The following is an 18,361-nucleotide window of genomic DNA, read 5'->3' as shown; positions in this document are numbered from 1 at the left end:
CTCTGCATGATACAGTACGTGGATGCAGGAAGGAGGAATCTAGCAACGTACTCACAGCAGAAAAGGTTAGAGCTCCAGACAGACACGAACTGGAGCTGTACGCTCCTATGGAGATTTAAGAGTAAATTATTAACAAGACACCAAGGGACTAGATTGGACACCAAACACAGGGCCCCAGTTGGTTAATTTACAGTCTCATTCCATTACAACTGCTCCATCAACCCTGTCAGTTTCGTCCTCTCCTTTGCCTCCCTCATCCTGCAGTCCTGGCTGGGCGGGTCAGCCTTGGGGGTGGACGTGTAGCACGGTTCCTCAGCTGGCCTTAGTCTCCTCTTCACAGCAGCAACCCAAGTCCCAACGGATGTGGTGCCCCCGTGGTTGCACTGCGCCTTCCGGACTCCCTCCTGCTCAGTGAGCTCCGAGGTCTCCTCGGATGAATTCAGTGCATTGCACTGACGGGTGCAGCAGAAGGACGGACTGCTCTGCAGCAAGCCAGGAGTGCCAACGCCCAGGATTGGACTGATATTAGCCATGGTGATGGGGAAGCCATCTCCTTTACCTACAGTGTTGTCAGTTACAGGCCTGAGCCTGCTGTCCTCCACCAGCTCCACAAGGCCATCAGCCACACAGCTGGCTGCTCCCCCACCTCCGTTCAGAGATGCAGTGACCTCTGCATTGGCACTGAAATACAGAGTGGGACTCTCGTGCATCTGAGCTGTCCCTTCTGGGTGCTCCACAATGGCTTCCAAGTCAGAGTTGCCGTTGGCACTGCGGTTTGGAGCGAGAGGAGTGGACACGCCTCCCGCTTTGTCTGCCTCAGCTTCATGTCTGCTCGTCAAGCCTGTGCAGTCAGGGGCTTTTGCCGTTGGCCTGTGCTCCTCTGGCAGGGTTAGCGGCGTTATTACAGAGTACGTGTTGTGTTCGCTGCTTGCTAAAGTGAGGTAAGTAGTCTCCTTTCTGCTCAGGCTTTCTCCAGCTCCGTTCTCTTCTGCCTGAAACCTCTGTCCTACCACTCTGGCTTTAGGAGTTCCAGGGCATTTTCCCATTGAAGAAAAGCCAAGATTGGTCTTCGGCCCAAGCATGGCACTGCAGTGTTTGCTTGCCACCAATCCTGAAGGGTAAAGCTCCCCAATTCCACCATCTCCAAAGGCTGCGTTGATCTTGGACACATCCCCAGTTTTCAAGGCTAGCTTTACCAACAGCCAGTGATGATGGTTCACCCAGCTGTCCTTCACAGAAGTATGACCTTCAAGTTCTCCTAGTGAGATCTCACTATGTGCTCTAGAAGCAGGCCTTGTATGCACCACCTTGGAGACTTCTGCATTTGAAGAGACAATGTCCCCCTGAGCTGAAATTCCAAAGCTCTCCCCAGCTTCGTTTATGGACCGGAAAGTGGATCCTTCTGTCCCGTTATACTTTGCAGTTGTGATGCTGCAAGATTTCTTCAGGAAACTCTGCCAGATCTCTGTGGATTTGGGGTGTAGCAGACTATAATAGATGACCAGAGCGGCAGAGCCTGAAAGAAAGCAAAGGGGAACAAGGTGACATTTTTGCCAACACCCCAACATTGTGGCATATAGTGCGAAACAGTTAGGGATACTGATGTGATTAGGTATCTAAATAGTGGTACCATGGCGGATATTCAGTGGAGTGCAAAGTTGCCGAGGTAGGGTCTGTTTTACAATTTAAGCGTTTTCAGTTGCTTATGTAAAGGACGCAACTGTAGCTGTGTCACGGGGAGGGAAAACGCACCAGTAGCTAGATGCAACCTGGCTGCCGGAATCTATACGAAGAATGCTTCTGGGAGCATGAATACCACTTGCTAGGACCGTCACTTGATGGGTTCATGTGCAGAGATAAGCAGTCCCTAAGTACTGGGAGGTGATATGTGAGGGCAACCATCCACCTAAGACAAGGATCCAACAGGGGACTTGAGCAGAGCTAAGCATCTCTGCACCACCGCTACCTAGTCAGAAGGAACGTCACTTGGTTTTAGACCCAAATTTAGCACTCATTCAACGCAGACTTACTGCTTGCCAGTGGAAATTATTCCAGAGTGCTTACTCAAGGCATTTTCTTTAAATCAGACTGAACTGCTTCTCCAACTCTCACAGCCTTCCAGCCTTCCGGTTGTGCTGCGGGGAGTTCCTCATTTTATTCGGGCCACCAACGTCCTTTGTCACTGGCAGATTGAGGTTAAGAGCTTGTGGTTAGCAGAGGATGTAGGAGGACAAGGCGTGGGTGGCCGAATAGCAGCTCAGAAATAAGGACATACGCCACTCCTAACTCCAGTCCAGAAGACAGTTCTGCACCAGGTTTGGTGCACGGCCACCGGGAGGCCGGGAAGAGGGTTGGGTGAAGAACAGCCCCAAGCTCCGCAGGGCTCAGGATGCAGAGAGATGGTGTTAGAGCAACACCTGGCTGGGAGGCCCGATGAACAGGAGCCGCTGGGCTCTGGGGTTGTATTTCTGGAAAAAGGCATTCAGAAAACAAGCTGGCGGAAGGAACACCAGTGGATTAGTGGTGCCATCGTGCAGTGAAGCAGCAACGCAGAGCTGCTTCTAAAGAACAGCTCCTTGTCAGCCCAAGAATAGAGAGCCCCAAAGGGGACGCCTAGGGCAACGTTTTCAAAGGCTCCTAAGTGACTGAGGCGCTTTTGAAAACATTACCCCCAGACTCGTTGAAAAATAAAGCCAACGGCAGGAGAGAAGTTAATGGAATCAGTTAGACTGCACGATTCCCTCTGAGCTGCATCTTGATCAAATGCAGGATCTGCTCCGTGCCAGGCAGAATATTGCCCAAGTCCCAGCCCCTGGCCTGAGTGGCAGTGCGTGGAGTGATGACGGGGGGCAGGGAAGAAAAACAGCAACAGTGGTTTAGTGAGGAGTTAGGTGCTTGATGCTTCCCTCTCACAGTAAAGGAAATGACTTCCCACGGAGATGCTGACAAGGTTGGAGCCAGGCTCCCTCTACAATGCAAGGGTGCGCAGACTTGGAGAGCAGGATTGGGGCGGGGGAGGGGGGGGAATTGGCAAACCCCCAAGGGTCAGCAAGAAAAGCTGAACACAACCCAGTGGATATAAGGACAGTCATGGGGCTTCCCCCGCAACTCTGCCCATGGCAGCTGATCCCTCCTGAGGTATGTGGGAGGGAAGCAAGTGAATTAACTGCTCACTACCATGGACTTGGGAGTTACAGCCTTGGAGAGAGGAAACCACTCCCAGCTTCAGTGGCTGCTTCCCAGCCCGTCCTGTGCCCCTCCTACCCCTGACTCGAGTCCCAGGGTCACTGCAAGCCTGGGACAGTCCCTTGGGGGTGGAGAGCATGTTGTGGAGAAGTCAGTGCACCCACCCCATCTACGCGGGTGGAGAGGAACTAAAGGCACACGCTGAGCTGCAGTAAGTTACAATAGGGGACAATATTGTGGTGAGCAGTCACAATGCGAGAGAATCAAGGCTAATGTTTTCTCGTGCAAGTCACTACATTGTTGCAAAGAATCATAGAATATCAGGGTTGGAAGGGACCTCAGGAGGTCATCTAGTTCAACCCCCTGCTCAAAGCAGGGCCAATCCCCAATTTTTGCCCCAGATCCCTAAATGGCCCCCTCAAGGATTGAACTCACAACCCTGAGTTTAGCAGGCCAATACTCAAACCACTAAGCTATCCCTCCCCCCAAGGATAGTTATGCCCAACATCCTTCACAAGGCAGGGCCGCATTCAGTCCTCAAGCACATGCACCTGCCTTAATGAGAGCTGCAATCACCTGCCAAGGGCCAAATCTGATCCCTGAAAGATCACCCACATTTCTGCATAGTCCTTCATCAACATACTCTCAGCCAGAAGAAAGGAACACACCTTAACAAGACCAATCTCTCTTGCACCCCTATTCATTTAATTGGCAAGTGTTTCCTAACAGTGATCCTCCATACTACAGCACTACCAATCCCAAGCCCTCAAAAACCATGAGTCAAGCCCCCAAAATCACGAGACTTTTTAAAGCCAATCATAGCATTTGCTTCCTGGTTTCGGAGCCTTCAGGGTGCACTGCAGTCATGTTTTCAAGCATCCCTCTGCTACCATGAGGGCTAGGAAGTCACCCTTTTTAAAAGGGAAAGCCAAGATTGACTCCATGTTAGGAACCGGGATGCAGGTGGTCTGGCCTACTGTCAGAGCATGGGGGTTAGATCTAGTGGGCAGGCATCCAGGCAGGGAATGGACGTGAAGAGTCGGAGCTGGTGTTTACTTCCAAGTACGAGAGCCAGGAGGCTGAGCCGAGTTGGGGCCAGGAACCAAAGCTGAGGATCAGAGTCAGGGTTGGATATGAAATGCCAGAGCCAAGGGTTGAGCCAGTCAGAAGTCAGGGGCGGGGTTCAAAGCCAGGGTTGGCAGCCCATTGTCAGGAGCAAGATGAAAGGGCAGGAACCAGGGAGAGGCAAGGATCAGGCACAAAACAGGATCAAGGCAGGAGCTAGGAACAGGTCAGGAGTGGAGCAGGAATCAGCACCAGGCTTAGATCAGGTTTGCAGGAGACAGGCAAGAGCAGGGTCCCATGTGGCCGCAACAGAAAGTCTTCACAGCAGGTTGGATGGCGCACTCGGGTCACTTCCTGGCTTAAGTAGCAGATGTGAGCCAATCAGGCGGCTGCAGGCCTTTAGCGCTCAGACAGAACTTCCCATGGGGCCTGACTTTCCAAGTTCAGCGAGATGGTGGCCCCGAGGCAGTGTCAACGATCCAGAGACCCCGGGTTCTAGACCTGCACCCTCAGATCCTTCCACTATGACTCCATGAACCAGAGCTTTCAGAAAAGATACTGACCCTCATGAGAAAATTGTGAGAGTTGGCAACACTATTCTAGAAAGGTTCTTACAGTCCTCTCATCAACATAGCATCTGAGCACCTTCTGATTCACAGCGCGAGAAAGCAACAGATCTTACCAATCGCGAATCCAGCCATCACAGCCCCTGTCATAAACAGGCTATCCCGCCGCACCCCCTGCAGGAGATCTGTGGCCAACATCAAAAGGAAGATGTTCTCTATCAGCATTATCTGCAGGGCAAAGGAAAGATAGCTGTCACTCAGAGCTGCATGTGCACGAACTGGTTGTAGACATGCCTCCTACCGTGGAGGGAGTTAAATGACACACGTGAATAAGTTCTAAGCTTTACCTATTTATTTTGCTCTCACTTGCTATCATACTCTGAGCTCCCGCTACCATTTTGGCCTTCCCCCCCACGTAGGTTTTGAATAGAAATGAAATATGCCTCTTTGCTTGCGACAATAAATTGCAAGTTTTTAATCGTACCTTTTCTGTGCCAAAGCATCTCCACACAGCAGCACCATGGAACAGGTTCAGCACAGATCTGGGAGCAACGCCAGACACCTCAGAACCAGCCACGCGCACGTGTTTCCCACTAACAATAACAGTAGCAGCCATTATTGTATTTAGAAGGAGCCTCCCAGAGCTGCCAATCTGCCCCTTTCATGAGCACTAAATTCACTTTGTCTTTATAACCTCTTCGATTCTAGAAAAGTATCCACTCCACTGACTGTAGCAGGGATTTTCAAGTGGAACTGATGTTGCCAACATAAAAACGTAGCTAAGCATGATGCTAAAATAAGGATAGTCAAATCTCATGCCTCAGGGCAGAGAATGATCATTAGAAGGGTCAGGAAGTAAGTGCCACCCCAGGGAGCACTGCTGTTAGAAGTAGGAGATGGGGAAATGGCTCACCTGAAGCATTAGGTGTAGGTCACAGCTGGAAGCCCCTGTTACTGTTCATTATGGCCAGACTCTATGGGCTACATTGTAGGACACACAGAAGCAGCCATGGCCCTTACTGCACAGGTCTTATGGTTAGATTAGTTCTTAATAGTTTTCGTTGTTAGCGACTGTGACTCTAAGAGCCAAGAGGAGATCGAGCACTTACCACATAAAACACAGCCACTCTGTACCTGGAGGGGCCGGCCTGGACATTAATGTAGCAGAAGATGTACACAGCCCCCACCAGGAAGTTGAACAGTCTCCAGTGACAGGAACTCACTATGATGTCAGTTTGCTGAGACACCAACCAGAAGGACATCACCAGCCAGTGAGCACCTGGGTGGGGAAGGCAGAGAGTAAAAAGCAAATTAGTTGCTGTGGTGAGCTGAGGGGTGAAGCTAGCAAATCTCACAAGCATCAGCAGTGAGGGACCGCTGGCAAGAAGCCCTGAAGGTGGATGGAGAAATCAGATCACTGCCAGGATCGATGTGCAAAGGAACAGACTCTCTTCCTTACACCATGTCCTGCGGGGCAGCACAGGGAAAGCTTTCCCCGTGTCGTACCAATCCTGGATGGGAGAGGGATTGCAGACTCTAGGGCTATCAAGCCAACACTGTTCATGAGCTGTGTATTTACTGAAAAGATGAACCCTGGATTCACTGACACTGAGGGTACGTCTACACTGCAGAGCAAAACCTGCAGCGCTGATTCTCAGAGCCTAGGTCAACGGACTCATGCTTGCGGGGCTAAAAAGAGCAGAGTGGACATTAGGGCTTGGGCTAGAGTCCGGGCTCTGAAACTCAGCGAGGGGGGAAGGTCTCAGAGTCTGGGCTCCAGCCCCAGTGGGACTATCTACTATTTCTAGCCCCGTACCCCAAGTTTATGACCCGGGTTCTGAGACTCAGCGCTGTGGGTCTTTCTTTGCAGTGTAGACATAACCCTCCGGTGCGAGAGAAACGGGAGCATTATGCCACCTAGTGGCTATTCACAACAGGTGACATAGGAGACTATTAACTGCACAAGCATGCACAGAAAATCTCATCTTACCTGCTGCAACAAAAACCCAGACAGGATAGACTCTGGCAAAGAGCACCAGGGCCACGACCCTCGTTCCTAGCATTCCTGTCCTCCACAACAGCTGGCACAGGAGGGCAGCCGCTGGCATGTAGAGATGACCTGGTTTCATTAGGCATGTAAAGCGGCTATAAGAGACTAAAGACCAGGAGAGGGAGAGCAGGGACAGTCCAGCACTCACACCTACAAATGAAAGAGGAGGGACATTATTCAAAAGGCACAATGAGGAGTCAGAAATCCACGGCACCTGCATTCCACAGGACAGATGGTTTTCACTCCAGCTGGAGCACTTTACCAAATGTTCCTCTGCTGACCTGTGTTTGTGCTCCGCTAAACCCTCACCTCGATTTCTCTCCTTCCATCTCTCCCCAGTTATCAGTTTTACTAGGACTAAAAGTATCTTTTGCAACAGCCATTAAAAGACCATCAATCCACTCACAAGTGTTCTCATGCTAATACACACCAGTGCATCAAGCACACCTTCTTATTATTGGCAGGATACCAGGCTGGATGGACCTTAGGTCTGACCCAGTATGGCCATTCTTATGTATGTTCTTATGTTCTACTTCATCAGTACTATCACAGTTTCAATGTAACTGCACCTCTATTTCCACACCCATGGTCCACTCCAGGGACGCCCATTCAGGTCTCCAGCCATCACCTGTCTCTGGGAAGGAACCCTGCCCACTCCTTTCTGAGCTGGGGGTTTTAAGGCTGCACAGCTCCCTGCCTTACACTGCGATAGCCTCAGCAAGCCAGTCTGCCTAACAGCCAGGCCCTGGGTGTTGCTTTCTCTCTGACGGTGATAAACAGTGTATTGCCCTCAGTTACCACCCAGCTCCTTTTGAGCAACTGTAACACCGACAGACCCCCGTCGTCGGCGGGCGGAATCGAACCTGGGGCCTCTGGAACTTAGTGCATGAGACTCTATTGCATGAGCTAAAAGCCACCTGGCTGTTAGCTAAGGCTATAGAGCAGACTCATAATCTCTCTCTAAGTGGTCTCAGTGCCACTAGATGGGACAGAACACCACACACTGGAGGTGTGCGCGTTACACAAGCACATTTATTCCTAAGGTAAAAGCATTACAAAGAAAACCATTATATAAATAATACAGATTTAAAGCCACACGAAACATACCAGGAGTCACCCATCCATCTTACGGGGCTCTCACAGGCCAAAGTCTTTCCAACCCTTCTGAAAGGGTTGGGCCCCTCCTTGGACAGAAGATCCTGTCCTTTGCTAATCAGAAAGAAGCCTGAGTCTATTTAGGCTCATTCTTTTATACCAAAAACCCTTTCTTTGTTCCCTAGTCTCTGGAAAACCCAGCCTGAGCCAGTCTATGCAACCCCCCCTCTCCTCCCGAACTGTTTAGTCTCAGTGACTCGCCTTAACCCGCCCCGCCTCCAACCCCATTGTTAGTTCCTGGAGGCACTGTGGGTACCCCTCCTCAATGGAACAGAATAGACTCACACAGAAACCATTCATAAATGTAATACAATGGCCCCCAAAGATACTGCATGCAATTGCAATCGCTCTCACAAGTAGTACATTCCATTGCACACCATAGCAGTTTAGAGAACCTATGGGGAAACCTTGGTCTGTGAGAGAGGGACTCCTAGCATTTGTGGGACTGATAGCTCTGGAGAGCTGAGTCTTCTATTCCCACCCCCACGCACACAGGAGGAATACCACAGGCAGTGGCAGGGCAAGTTTACCCCATCCTTCCATACCCCTAGTCTGGAGGAATCAGCAGTTCCTCTAGTAGGGTGTTTCTAGTACTGAATTGCAGTGCGAACTTGGGCAACTCACAATCTTTCTGTGCCTCAGTTTCCCTATTTGTAAAACAGAGCTGATACTTGACCTTTATAAAGCGCTTGAAGAGCTACAGATGGAGAGTACTAAGCACCATGGTTATTAATTCTTCATTGTCATTCAGTCCGTGGCTTCTCTTGTAAGACTACCCCTTACTGTCGCTGTAGTGACTTCTCTCCAATGGGCTGAGAACACTAATTTTATCTTTTCGGTGGACGATCATCATGCCAGAGCCAGATTCTAACCTGCCGGGGAGTTGGAACGCTCTTTCTGTACAAGGACAGAAGCTCTATGTTCCATTACAGGATGGATTTGCAGGGAGAGGAACTGGATAGTCCATCTCAAATGGCAAAGATTCTATGCCTACCCCAAGATCACTCCTCGAGCCATCACACACCCCAACAAACCTAGCGATTATCTCCTCCAGAAATAAGACAAACATGGGCCTCCGGACTGTTCTCTGTCCTGCCCACACAAGATTCCCAGGGTTTCTGCTATGGTATGAACTGGCCACTGAGCAGACGGCTGTTGAACAGCAGTCATGCTGCAGGTGGATTGAGGAGCGAAGCAGGCATGCTCTGGGTGTTCTCTGTCGGAAGGAATGCATCCACTGCGTTGGGGGGCACAAGACAACAGTTGGGAAAAGATGGGGAACTCTTGAGAGAGAAGGGAAGACACCAGGCTTTGCTGCTAAGTAGCTCAAGAGGCTAATTTTTAAAAAGCACCGTTCTGAATATGTTTTTCTTCAGTTAGTCTGCAATAGGGTCCTTCATCCTGAAAGTCCACTCCTGCTACCTGTGCCCGTCTACCCTGGGTAGACTAGAGGACAAGAGTCCATCACACACATACATCACCTTCCTTCCACATTTAAAGACTCCCCACTTACCTGGGACAAGGCCAGTCGGTTCCACCACTACAAAAACGTAGCTCTGTAGCAACAGGTGGGGCAAGGTCTGCAGCAGGGCTTCCAAGAGCCGCAGAACTGCCAGGTCCCCCAGCTGCATGAGGAGATCTCCAGCAATGGAGCTTCCTCCAGGCTTCGCAGTTGTCCAAAGAGCGTCCCAGTGCCTGAAAGAGTACACACCACAGTCAGGGCTCTTCGGGGCAAAGGATCCGTGCCTGATTCTGATCCTACCTCCATCAACTTTATAGCGTGACTCTACTGCTTTCAGCAGTTACTTCTGATGTACGCAGGTGTGATCTAGAGCAGTGGTCGCCACGCTTTTTGGATCGCGCACCCCCAGGGCCAGCTCTAGGGAAGCGCAAAGAAAAGAAAAGAAAAGCTGCCACCAGCGTGCCGCTGAAGACGGAGTGGGGAGAGCCGAGTTGCTGCCGCCGAAGGATCAAAGGTCCGGAAGCCCTGCTGCCGCCGGGCCAGCAGCATGGGTGCGTGTGTGTGTGTGTGTTGGGGGGTGCTCAGAAAGAGAAACGTTGAGAACCCCTGATCTAGAGGAGAATCAGGCCCTTTGGACCCTATGCAGTCATTTCCCCTTGTGTAAAATGATAACATCTGATCCAGGGGCATTTCACAGCCAGTGTGAATGACTACAAATGGTTTGATGTCGTGGAAAACCAGGCCTCTTGGCTTTATGCTTCCGTGTAAACTTAGCACGTTGCTGGTTCTAGACAAACAATTCTGAGCAGGAACTGTAGAGGATAAAGTTATTAGATACACACACGCACACACTACTATACACACACTCCTGAGAGTTCCCTTCCAGTCGCTCTGAGTGCGTTACACTTGAGAAGGCTGCTCCTCCACCTCCAGAGCCACTATTCGATCCGGTTCAATACATGAACTGTAGCTAATCTGTTAACACTGACATAATTTGAATCAATGACTCGTACTGACACCCACCGATGTAATTTATTTCACAGCTTGTAATCTTCGAGAGGTGTTTACTTAAGGTAGATGCTGGGGTTTTGCAATAAACCCTATGCACACAGTAAATACAGCCATCTGGCAGACTGGCCCTTAACCAGAGGCTGTTTACTTTTATACTTCGGGCATGTATAGCCATTCCTAACAGAGACACTGGATTTAATGAACTAGGGAGGTAAAATGTTAACCAGTAAGACTACTGCTTACCAGTTAACTGGCCTTAACTGTCAACCCCGTGCCAGCGGGCCGCAGCGGCCCCATGCCGCCCGGCTGGAACGGCCCCAGCTGCGCCATCTGGCCGGAGCAGCCCCAGCCGCTTAATCGGTTAACCATTTAAACACAATATTTTGTAATCGTTTAAACGGTTACTTTTTTTAACAGTATTTACATCCCTAGAATGAACAAGCATGCTGAGAAACCCATAACTCCTTCGGTGTCATCATGAAAGGACAGTGCAAAAATTGACAAATCCAACGTTTAGCCTTCTTCCTCCAACGCCCATCTGTTTGCAAAGGTTTACACAATGCGTGTCTGTCTCTCTGCCATGCAACTAGAATCCTAATCCCTCAGCACTAGGACCAGTCAGCTCTACCACTGTGTTGCACCAAGGCCTTGTCTACACACAGAAATTTTACTGGTTCAACTACAGGTCAGATGTTAAACCAATGCAATTACGATGGTGCAACGCTTTGTGTGCACAATGTTGTTTTCATGTGCTTCTATTTTAATGGTTAACAGTGTCCCCAAATTATGGCATCTCAAAGGCTTTTGCATGGTTTGTGACTGTGGTTAGGTCCCACCTACATTACAAAATGGAATAGTTTTGTACCAGCTCCCTAGACTAAGTAGTTGTTGTAATACAGATGTGGTTTGGGCATTTAGTCCATTTAGTCCATCTTCTTGCAGTGTAGAGCACCATCCCCTGCAATTTATTCTCCAGCGCTTTGTCCAATCTAGCTGTAAAACAGCTCCAACAGGGGATGCTTCCACCACCTTATTTCACACCCTCATTTGTCAGGTCGTGCTCTAGTTCAACCACAAGTTATTGGGCTAGACGCTGGAATCGCTGGGTGAGATTCCATGGCCTGCATTATGCAGGAGGTCAGACTAGATGATAACAGTCCATCCTGGCCTGAAAAGAAATCCGTGACAGTTTCTCCCCAATCATCTGCTGACATTATTAAATGTAACTGCATACGCTCAAGGGCAGAGATAAGAAGTTCAGCTATGGAGACAGCTTCTAGTTTCAAACTTCTGAGAGTGACTAATTGCTTTAAGAAAAGCACAATGTGTCCTTTGAAATATCTATTTACAATAGCACTATTATACACTTTATAGGAGCTTCACAAACCAACAGAGAAAACATTATTGAATTAAAAACCCCATATTATTGGCATTAATCACAAGTTACATATAAAGTGCAAACCAATTCTGTGAGCATTAATCAAGCATCTTCCACTCCCCTTCCCTGCCTCCCAATGTAATCTGGACAAGATCTGAAAGATTTTTAGGGTCTTCAACTAAAACAAGAACAAAAACAAAACAAAACCCCCAAACAAATAAGCCTTCCTTCCAACAACAGGGATAATGGACAGTCCCTAGGACTTTTTTCCACTACTTGGGAAAAGAGAACCATTCTCAGCTAGTATCAACATATTGGACCACTCGAGCTGAATAACAGCATTAAGGGTGCAATGTGTCTTTGCATGTCACCAAGGTGCCAGAATATGTCAGCTTTCCCATCATCTTACTCTCAGGTCCCATCTTCGTCCATACAGTAGAACTCCTATTTGATTATCCCCTATTTTATGGCGGATTGAGTTCATAAAACTGAACATCCCAAGATTCCAGGAGGTATGGTGCATAGGTTAATTCATTAATCGCTCACTGATAGTTTATATAACGAATGGTAACAACTGGATTCAGTGCACTTGATTTTTCTTTGAGCGAGAACTGCACCTCATCTTTGCCACCAAATATCTTAGTCTTCTCAAACCTGGGAAATGTGGTCTAGATGAAATTATTATAAGACAGGTGCACAACTGGTTGAAAGATTGTACTCAAAGAGTATTTATCTATGGTTTCATGTCAAACCAGGACAGGTAGTAAGGTTCTGCAGGTGTCAGTCCTGGGTCCAGTACTAGTCAATATTTTCATTAGTGACTTGGATAATGGCGTGGAGAATGTGCTTATAAAATATGCAGATGACACCAAGCTGGGAGGGGTTGCAAATACTGTGGAGGACAGGATTAGAATTCAAAAAGACCTTGGCAATTGGAGAATTGGTCTGAATTCAACAAGATGAACTTCGAAGTGCAAAGTACTTCACCGAGGAAGGAAAAAATCAAAAGCACAGCGATAAAATGGCTAGAGCCCCGTAGGGATACAAAATTTATATCTGCAGATGCAAATATCCATTGATATAAAGTGGCAAAAAAAGAGTGCAACAACAGAAGTGTTGTATGCAAGACACAGGAGGAATACTTAAGTGGATCACAAATTGAGTGAGAGTCGACACGATGAGGCAACTGACCGTCTCTACTCAGCGCTGGTAAGACCTCAGCTAGAATACTGTGTCCAATTCTGGAAGCCACACTTAAAGAAAGATGTGGACAAATTGGAGCGAGTCCAGGGGAAAGCAACAAAAAAGATCAAAGAATTAGAAAACCTGACCTATGAGGAAAAGTTAAGATAACTGGGCATGTTTAGTCTTTTGGAAAGAAGACAGGTGGGGAACCGGAGAATCTTCCAATATGTAAAGGGCTGTTATAAAGAGGATGGTGATCAATTCTTTTCTAGGTTCACTGAAGGTAGGACAAGAAGTAATGGGCTTTATTTTCAGCAAGGGAGATTTAGGTTAGATATTAGGAAAACGTTCTAACTATTAGTTAGTTAGTAGATAAGATCTGGACTAGACTTCCAAGGGAGGTTGTGGAATCTCTGCTACTGTAAGTTTTTTAAGAAGAAGGTTGGACAAACACCTGTCAGAGACAGTCTGGTCTACTTGGTCCTGCCTCAGCACAGGGGTGTGGCCTGGACAACTTCCTGGGGTCTCTTTCAGCCTAACATTTCTATAATTCTATGTTGGTTGAAGGATCAGAGTCGCATACAATGGCAGAAAGATGGTTCAGATAACCAGCTATTCGTGAGACCAATGCCCATAAAATCAGGGGTTCTACTGTACTTAGAAACCAGGCTCGCAACTTTCTAGAAGACAGTGTTTACTCACAGTTCTGTGGTTTGATGTCTCAGTTTACCATAGGAAAATCCTGATCCTACACTGCAGAAAGAGACACCTAATACAACCCCATTGGTTCTCCTTGCCACATAACACACTCAGGCACGCATGCACACACTTTCCATGCAAAGTACATATATTTGTCCTCAGAAGATTAGATCTCAAGCCTCCTAATTCTTCAAAGGCTGTGAGTTGTTTTCTCACCGCTTCCAAATCCCCAGCTTCAGCATGTGCACGATCACCAGACAGCAGCAGCCTATGTGCCCATCTGCCCGGAACCAAGAGAAGCTCAGGATCTGAACTATATAGTCAGGCAGAAGCAAGGCAATGGTCAACCAGCACCAGAGATACCGGCCAGAGAGAAGATAATGGACGATAGTGCAGACCCCTGAAAAAGGGAAAAGAAACAATATGATAGATGGTGACACACATGGTACCTCTCCCACCTCAGCTCTAACAGTGCACCAGCCATTGTGGCCCAAATCACATCTGACCACAAGCATCACCACTCTTTCTCCCATGCCACTTCTTATGCCTCAGGGCAAAGCTCCCCATAAAGATCCACAGAGGCACTACATTCAACTCCTTCAAACTCACCGCTCCCGCAATAGCTACCCAACGCTCAGCAACGGCTATGCGGCTCCTGTGCTGCGACCTGTGTTTGTTACACTGAGCATAAGATCTCACTGTTACCTTGTGCTCCCTCAGTCTGTACCTTTTGCATCCATCTAGCACTGGGATCGGCAACCTTTGGCATGCTGCTCATCAGGGAAATCCGCTGGCAGGCCGGGCCGGTTTGTTGACCTGCAGCGTCCGCAGGCTTGGCCGATTGCGGCTCCCACTGGCTGCGGTTCGCCGTCCCCGGCCAATGGGGGCTGCGGGAAGCAGCGGCCAGCACATCCCCCAGCCCGCGCCGCTTCCCGCAGCCCCCGTTGGCCAGGGACGGCGAACCGCCGCCAGTGGGAGCCGCGATCGGCCAAGCCTGCAGACGCTGCAGGTCAACAAACCGTCCCAGCCCGCCAGAGGATTTCCCTGACGGGCCACATGCCAAAATTTGCTGATCCCTGGTCTATAGTCTTATATTTAGATTGCAAAGTCTCTGGGTGACCATCTTTTTCATCATCTGCTTGCACAGCGTAGGGGCCCCGATCCATAGATGTGGCCTCTAGGTGCTACCACCATACAGATTAATAATACTAATAAGATCTCTGCTGTTAAAGCAAAAGAGGGTTTGGATTAGGTTTTCAGTTTGGGCTCAGCTCTATACAGAGAGAGAGGTTTTTTCCTTCCTTAACACTTTTGAAATCTTATTTCTAAGTGCTGGTTAATGCATAACATAACTATGCATGTTAACGTCATCTTTGTAATAAACTATCCTTTGCTATGTGTGCATCCAGCACAGCGGTTCTCAATCTATTGAACATTGTAGGCTGCATCCAATACTACCTGTATGGCCCTGAGGATGTCACATAGGCCGCAGCTGTGTACTGACTGGGCCGCAAGTGGCCCACAGGCCTGCAGGTTGAGAACCACTGATCCAGCACCTGGCACAATGGGGTCCTGCTCCATGACTGGGGCTCCTAGGTGCTATGGGAATACAAATCACAAATAGATACTCTCTCCTCAATTTAACCAAAGCCCTTTAAACACGTAGGGGCTTGTTTTCTGGAGGGTGTGTATAAAGCAATGAGTAAAATGATAACCCAGAGCTCTCCTATTGCATCTTCAGTAGATTGCACAGTGCTTTATCCCGGGGGTCAGCCTCATTATCCTGCCTCTTCCACCGGTCTGCCTAAGGTTTAGCAGACTGGTGGTACAGGCAGGAACCAAATCCAGGTCTCCTGAGTCCCAGTCTAGCGCTTTATTCACATAGGCCACACATTTGTCCCCCCCCCAAAGAAGTAGCAATCATTTCTGTCTGCCCTTTCGTAGTCACCTGCTGTCAGGGATGGATCTAGAATAGCTCAGTGGGATGCCCAGGAACAGCTCAGGCCAATCCAGATCCTAACTTCCCAAGCTCTGGGTTTGCTCAGGTCCAGGATTCTGGTGCAGGCCAGTCACTGAAAATAAGGGAGAGCTGCCCTGGGACCCTCCCTAGCCAGCAGCCCCGAGGCAGGGGCATCAGCCTGCCCAGCACAGGGTGAAGCCTCTCCCATGCACCTGCCTGCTCCAGTATGGGCCCGAAAGGCAGCAGCTAGGATTGCAGATTCAGGTTGGAGGCATTCCTGGAGGTTTACTGATTTCATCCCATGCCCTAACCTCTCATTAAAGATTCCTCTTTAATTCCTGCAGGTGCCAGGACCGTCCTGGAGAGCTAGCAACCCTAGTGGCAGCTTCCCCCCCCCCCGGGGCAGCCTGCAGAGGAAAGGGGGGCGGCAGCAGGATCGGCGGCAGAGCCCGGCACGCAAAGGGTTAACGATTTTAAAAACGAGACGCGCGCTCGTGCCGGCGGCGCTCTCCTCCTTGCTGCGCCGCAAGGAGACGGCCAGAGCCGGGCCCGATCCCCGCGCCCTGCACCGGTTCCCGCGCCAGGGGCTCAGCCCTGCACGCTCCCCCCCCCGGTGAAAACCAGTCGGCCACGTGCATGCTCCCCGTTCAGTCGTGGGGCCGGGACAAGACAGCTGCTCCGCAGCTCCCAGCGGCTGTTCGCAGGAAGGGGGGGCCGGTGGGGTGGGTGCAGCTTTGCCGGGTGCCCGGTGAGTGTGTGCGCCGTTCCGCTGGCGAGTTGCATGGGTGCCCGCTGCGGGGCGCGGGGGGGGCAGCTCTGGTGGGCGCAGAGCGGGTGTGTGTCGCGCCATTCATCCGTGGCAGGCAGAGGGGTGCAGCGCACGAGGGACATGCAAGTGCGCTGGGGGGGGGAGGGGGCGGCACAGTTAGTGGTGCAGCCCCCCCCCCCCCGGTTAGCTGCAAGGCTGCAGGCAGCGCGGTAACACGGCGGTACGCTGCGTTGGGTGCCCGCTGCCGGTGCAGCCCCGCTCCTCAGCTGCAGGTCCCGCCGGGCCCCCGGGAGACTCACGCGCGCCCTGTTCCGCCGCGAGCAGCAGGAGCGAGAGTCCCGCGAAGGCGGCGCGCATCCTCCTCCTCCTCCCGGGGCGGCGCCCTGCTCCGGTGCAAGGACCCCGGAGCAGCCCGGCTCCGCTCTGCCCGCCCCTGCAAGGGCCGGCCGGCCGGCCAGCCCCACGCCTTCGCCTCCCGCCTTCGCAATGCTCCCTCCCCGTTAGCGGCCGGGGAGGTCTTGGGGGGGGGGGGTCGGGTCGGTTCGGCCAGCGGAGCAGCAGCCGCAGCTGCCTTTGCAGGAACAGGCGCTGGCTCCCCTGCCAACTTTCTAATGGCACAAAGCCCAACAGCTTTGCCCCTGACTAGCCTCCCTCCCTGAGACCCCGCCCCTTCCCCAGGGCCCTGCCCCTGCTCACTCCATCCCACCCCTTCAGTCCTCAGCTTTCCCACCCCCACTCACTTGCACTGGGCTGGGGCAGGGGGTTGGGATTGTGGGCTCTGGGCCAGGGATTAATTCAAAGCAAAAAAGGTTTCTCTCACCATATGCCAGCAGCAGTCTGGTTGGATTCCTCCAGCCAGGACCACTCCCCCAGTTCATTTGAGCATAAGCTTTCCTGAGCTACAGCTCACTTCGTCGGATGAAGTGAGCTGTAGCTCACGAAAGCTTATGCTCAAATAAATTGGTTAGTCTCTAAGGTGCCACAAGTCCTCCTTTTCTTTTTGCGAATACAGACTAACACGGCTGCTACTCTGAAATCCCCCAGTTCAGTGATGCTTCCTTTGTCTTTCAAAGGAAGGCTGTAAATAGAGATGAGGGAAAAGAGGTGATTTGGGTTCCTCATTTTTATATCTTTTCATCCTCTTTGAGAATCATCTCCAGCTGGAGTTCTGGTGACAGCCAGTCTGTTTACATGGGAAGTAAATTTTCCCTTTACGCCCTTCTGCTTGCCAAAGAATGGCCGCTTAACCAGGTGATAGTCCATTTGATTTTGTTGACACTTGCCTGCGGTGTTAGTTTGCCTTTGTATCTGAGGAAGTGGTTTGTGCCCGCTTTTCTAAACCTGGAGCATGTCTCACAGTAGAATATTATAACTTTTACATACAATGTTGCTACACACATTTTACCATGACAATAATGATCAGCAAATTATGAGTTTTCAAATGATACTTTCCAGGGCATACTTTGTACAAGATTTATTATAGTTTTGTAAAAAGGATGAACACGAGGGTACAGACTGTCACATAGGCCCGTACACCTAACTTCAGTACCAGACAAATTGGTTGAAACTATAATAAAGAACAGAATTATCAGACACGTTGTTGACCATAATTTGTTGGGGAAGAGTCAACATGACTTTTGTCAAGGGTAATTATGCCTCACCAATCTATTAGAATTATTTGAGTGGTCAACAAACGTGGACAAAGGTGATCCAGTGGATATAGCATACTTGGACTTTCAGAAAGCCTTTGGCAAGGTCCCGCACCGAAAGCTCTTAAGCAAAGTAAGCAGTCCATGGAGCTTCTGGGACCTGAAGCATTCCTCTCACAATATATGTGAAATTCAGCTTTACAAAGTATCATTTTTTGGCCTTGAG

General features: G+C 50.0%; 1 protein-coding gene across 1 annotated transcript; it reads right to left on the bottom strand.

Annotated features, from left to right (window-relative positions):
• Positions 1-203: 203 nt before the first annotated feature.
• On the bottom strand, positions 204-16,843 carry XKR5 (XK related 5). The gene is made up of 7 exons (XM_077811512.1): positions 16,786-16,843; positions 13,974-14,157; positions 9,536-9,717; positions 6,808-7,017; positions 5,927-6,096; positions 4,934-5,045; positions 204-1,516 (listed from the first exon to the last, which is right to left on the bottom strand). The coding sequence occupies exons 1-7, from the start codon at positions 16,841-16,843 to the stop codon at positions 204-206; spliced, it is 2,229 nt and encodes a 742-aa protein (XP_077667638.1).
• Positions 16,844-18,361: the final 1,518 nt, after the last annotated feature.

Source organism: Eretmochelys imbricata, chromosome 3 (assembly GCF_965152235.1).
Source record: "Eretmochelys imbricata isolate rEreImb1 chromosome 3, rEreImb1.hap1, whole genome shotgun sequence".
NCBI lineage: Eukaryota > Metazoa > Chordata > Testudines > Cheloniidae > Eretmochelys > Eretmochelys imbricata.
The sequence above is the reverse complement of the archived record's forward strand: the minus strand, read 5'-3'. Positions and strand labels throughout refer to the sequence as shown.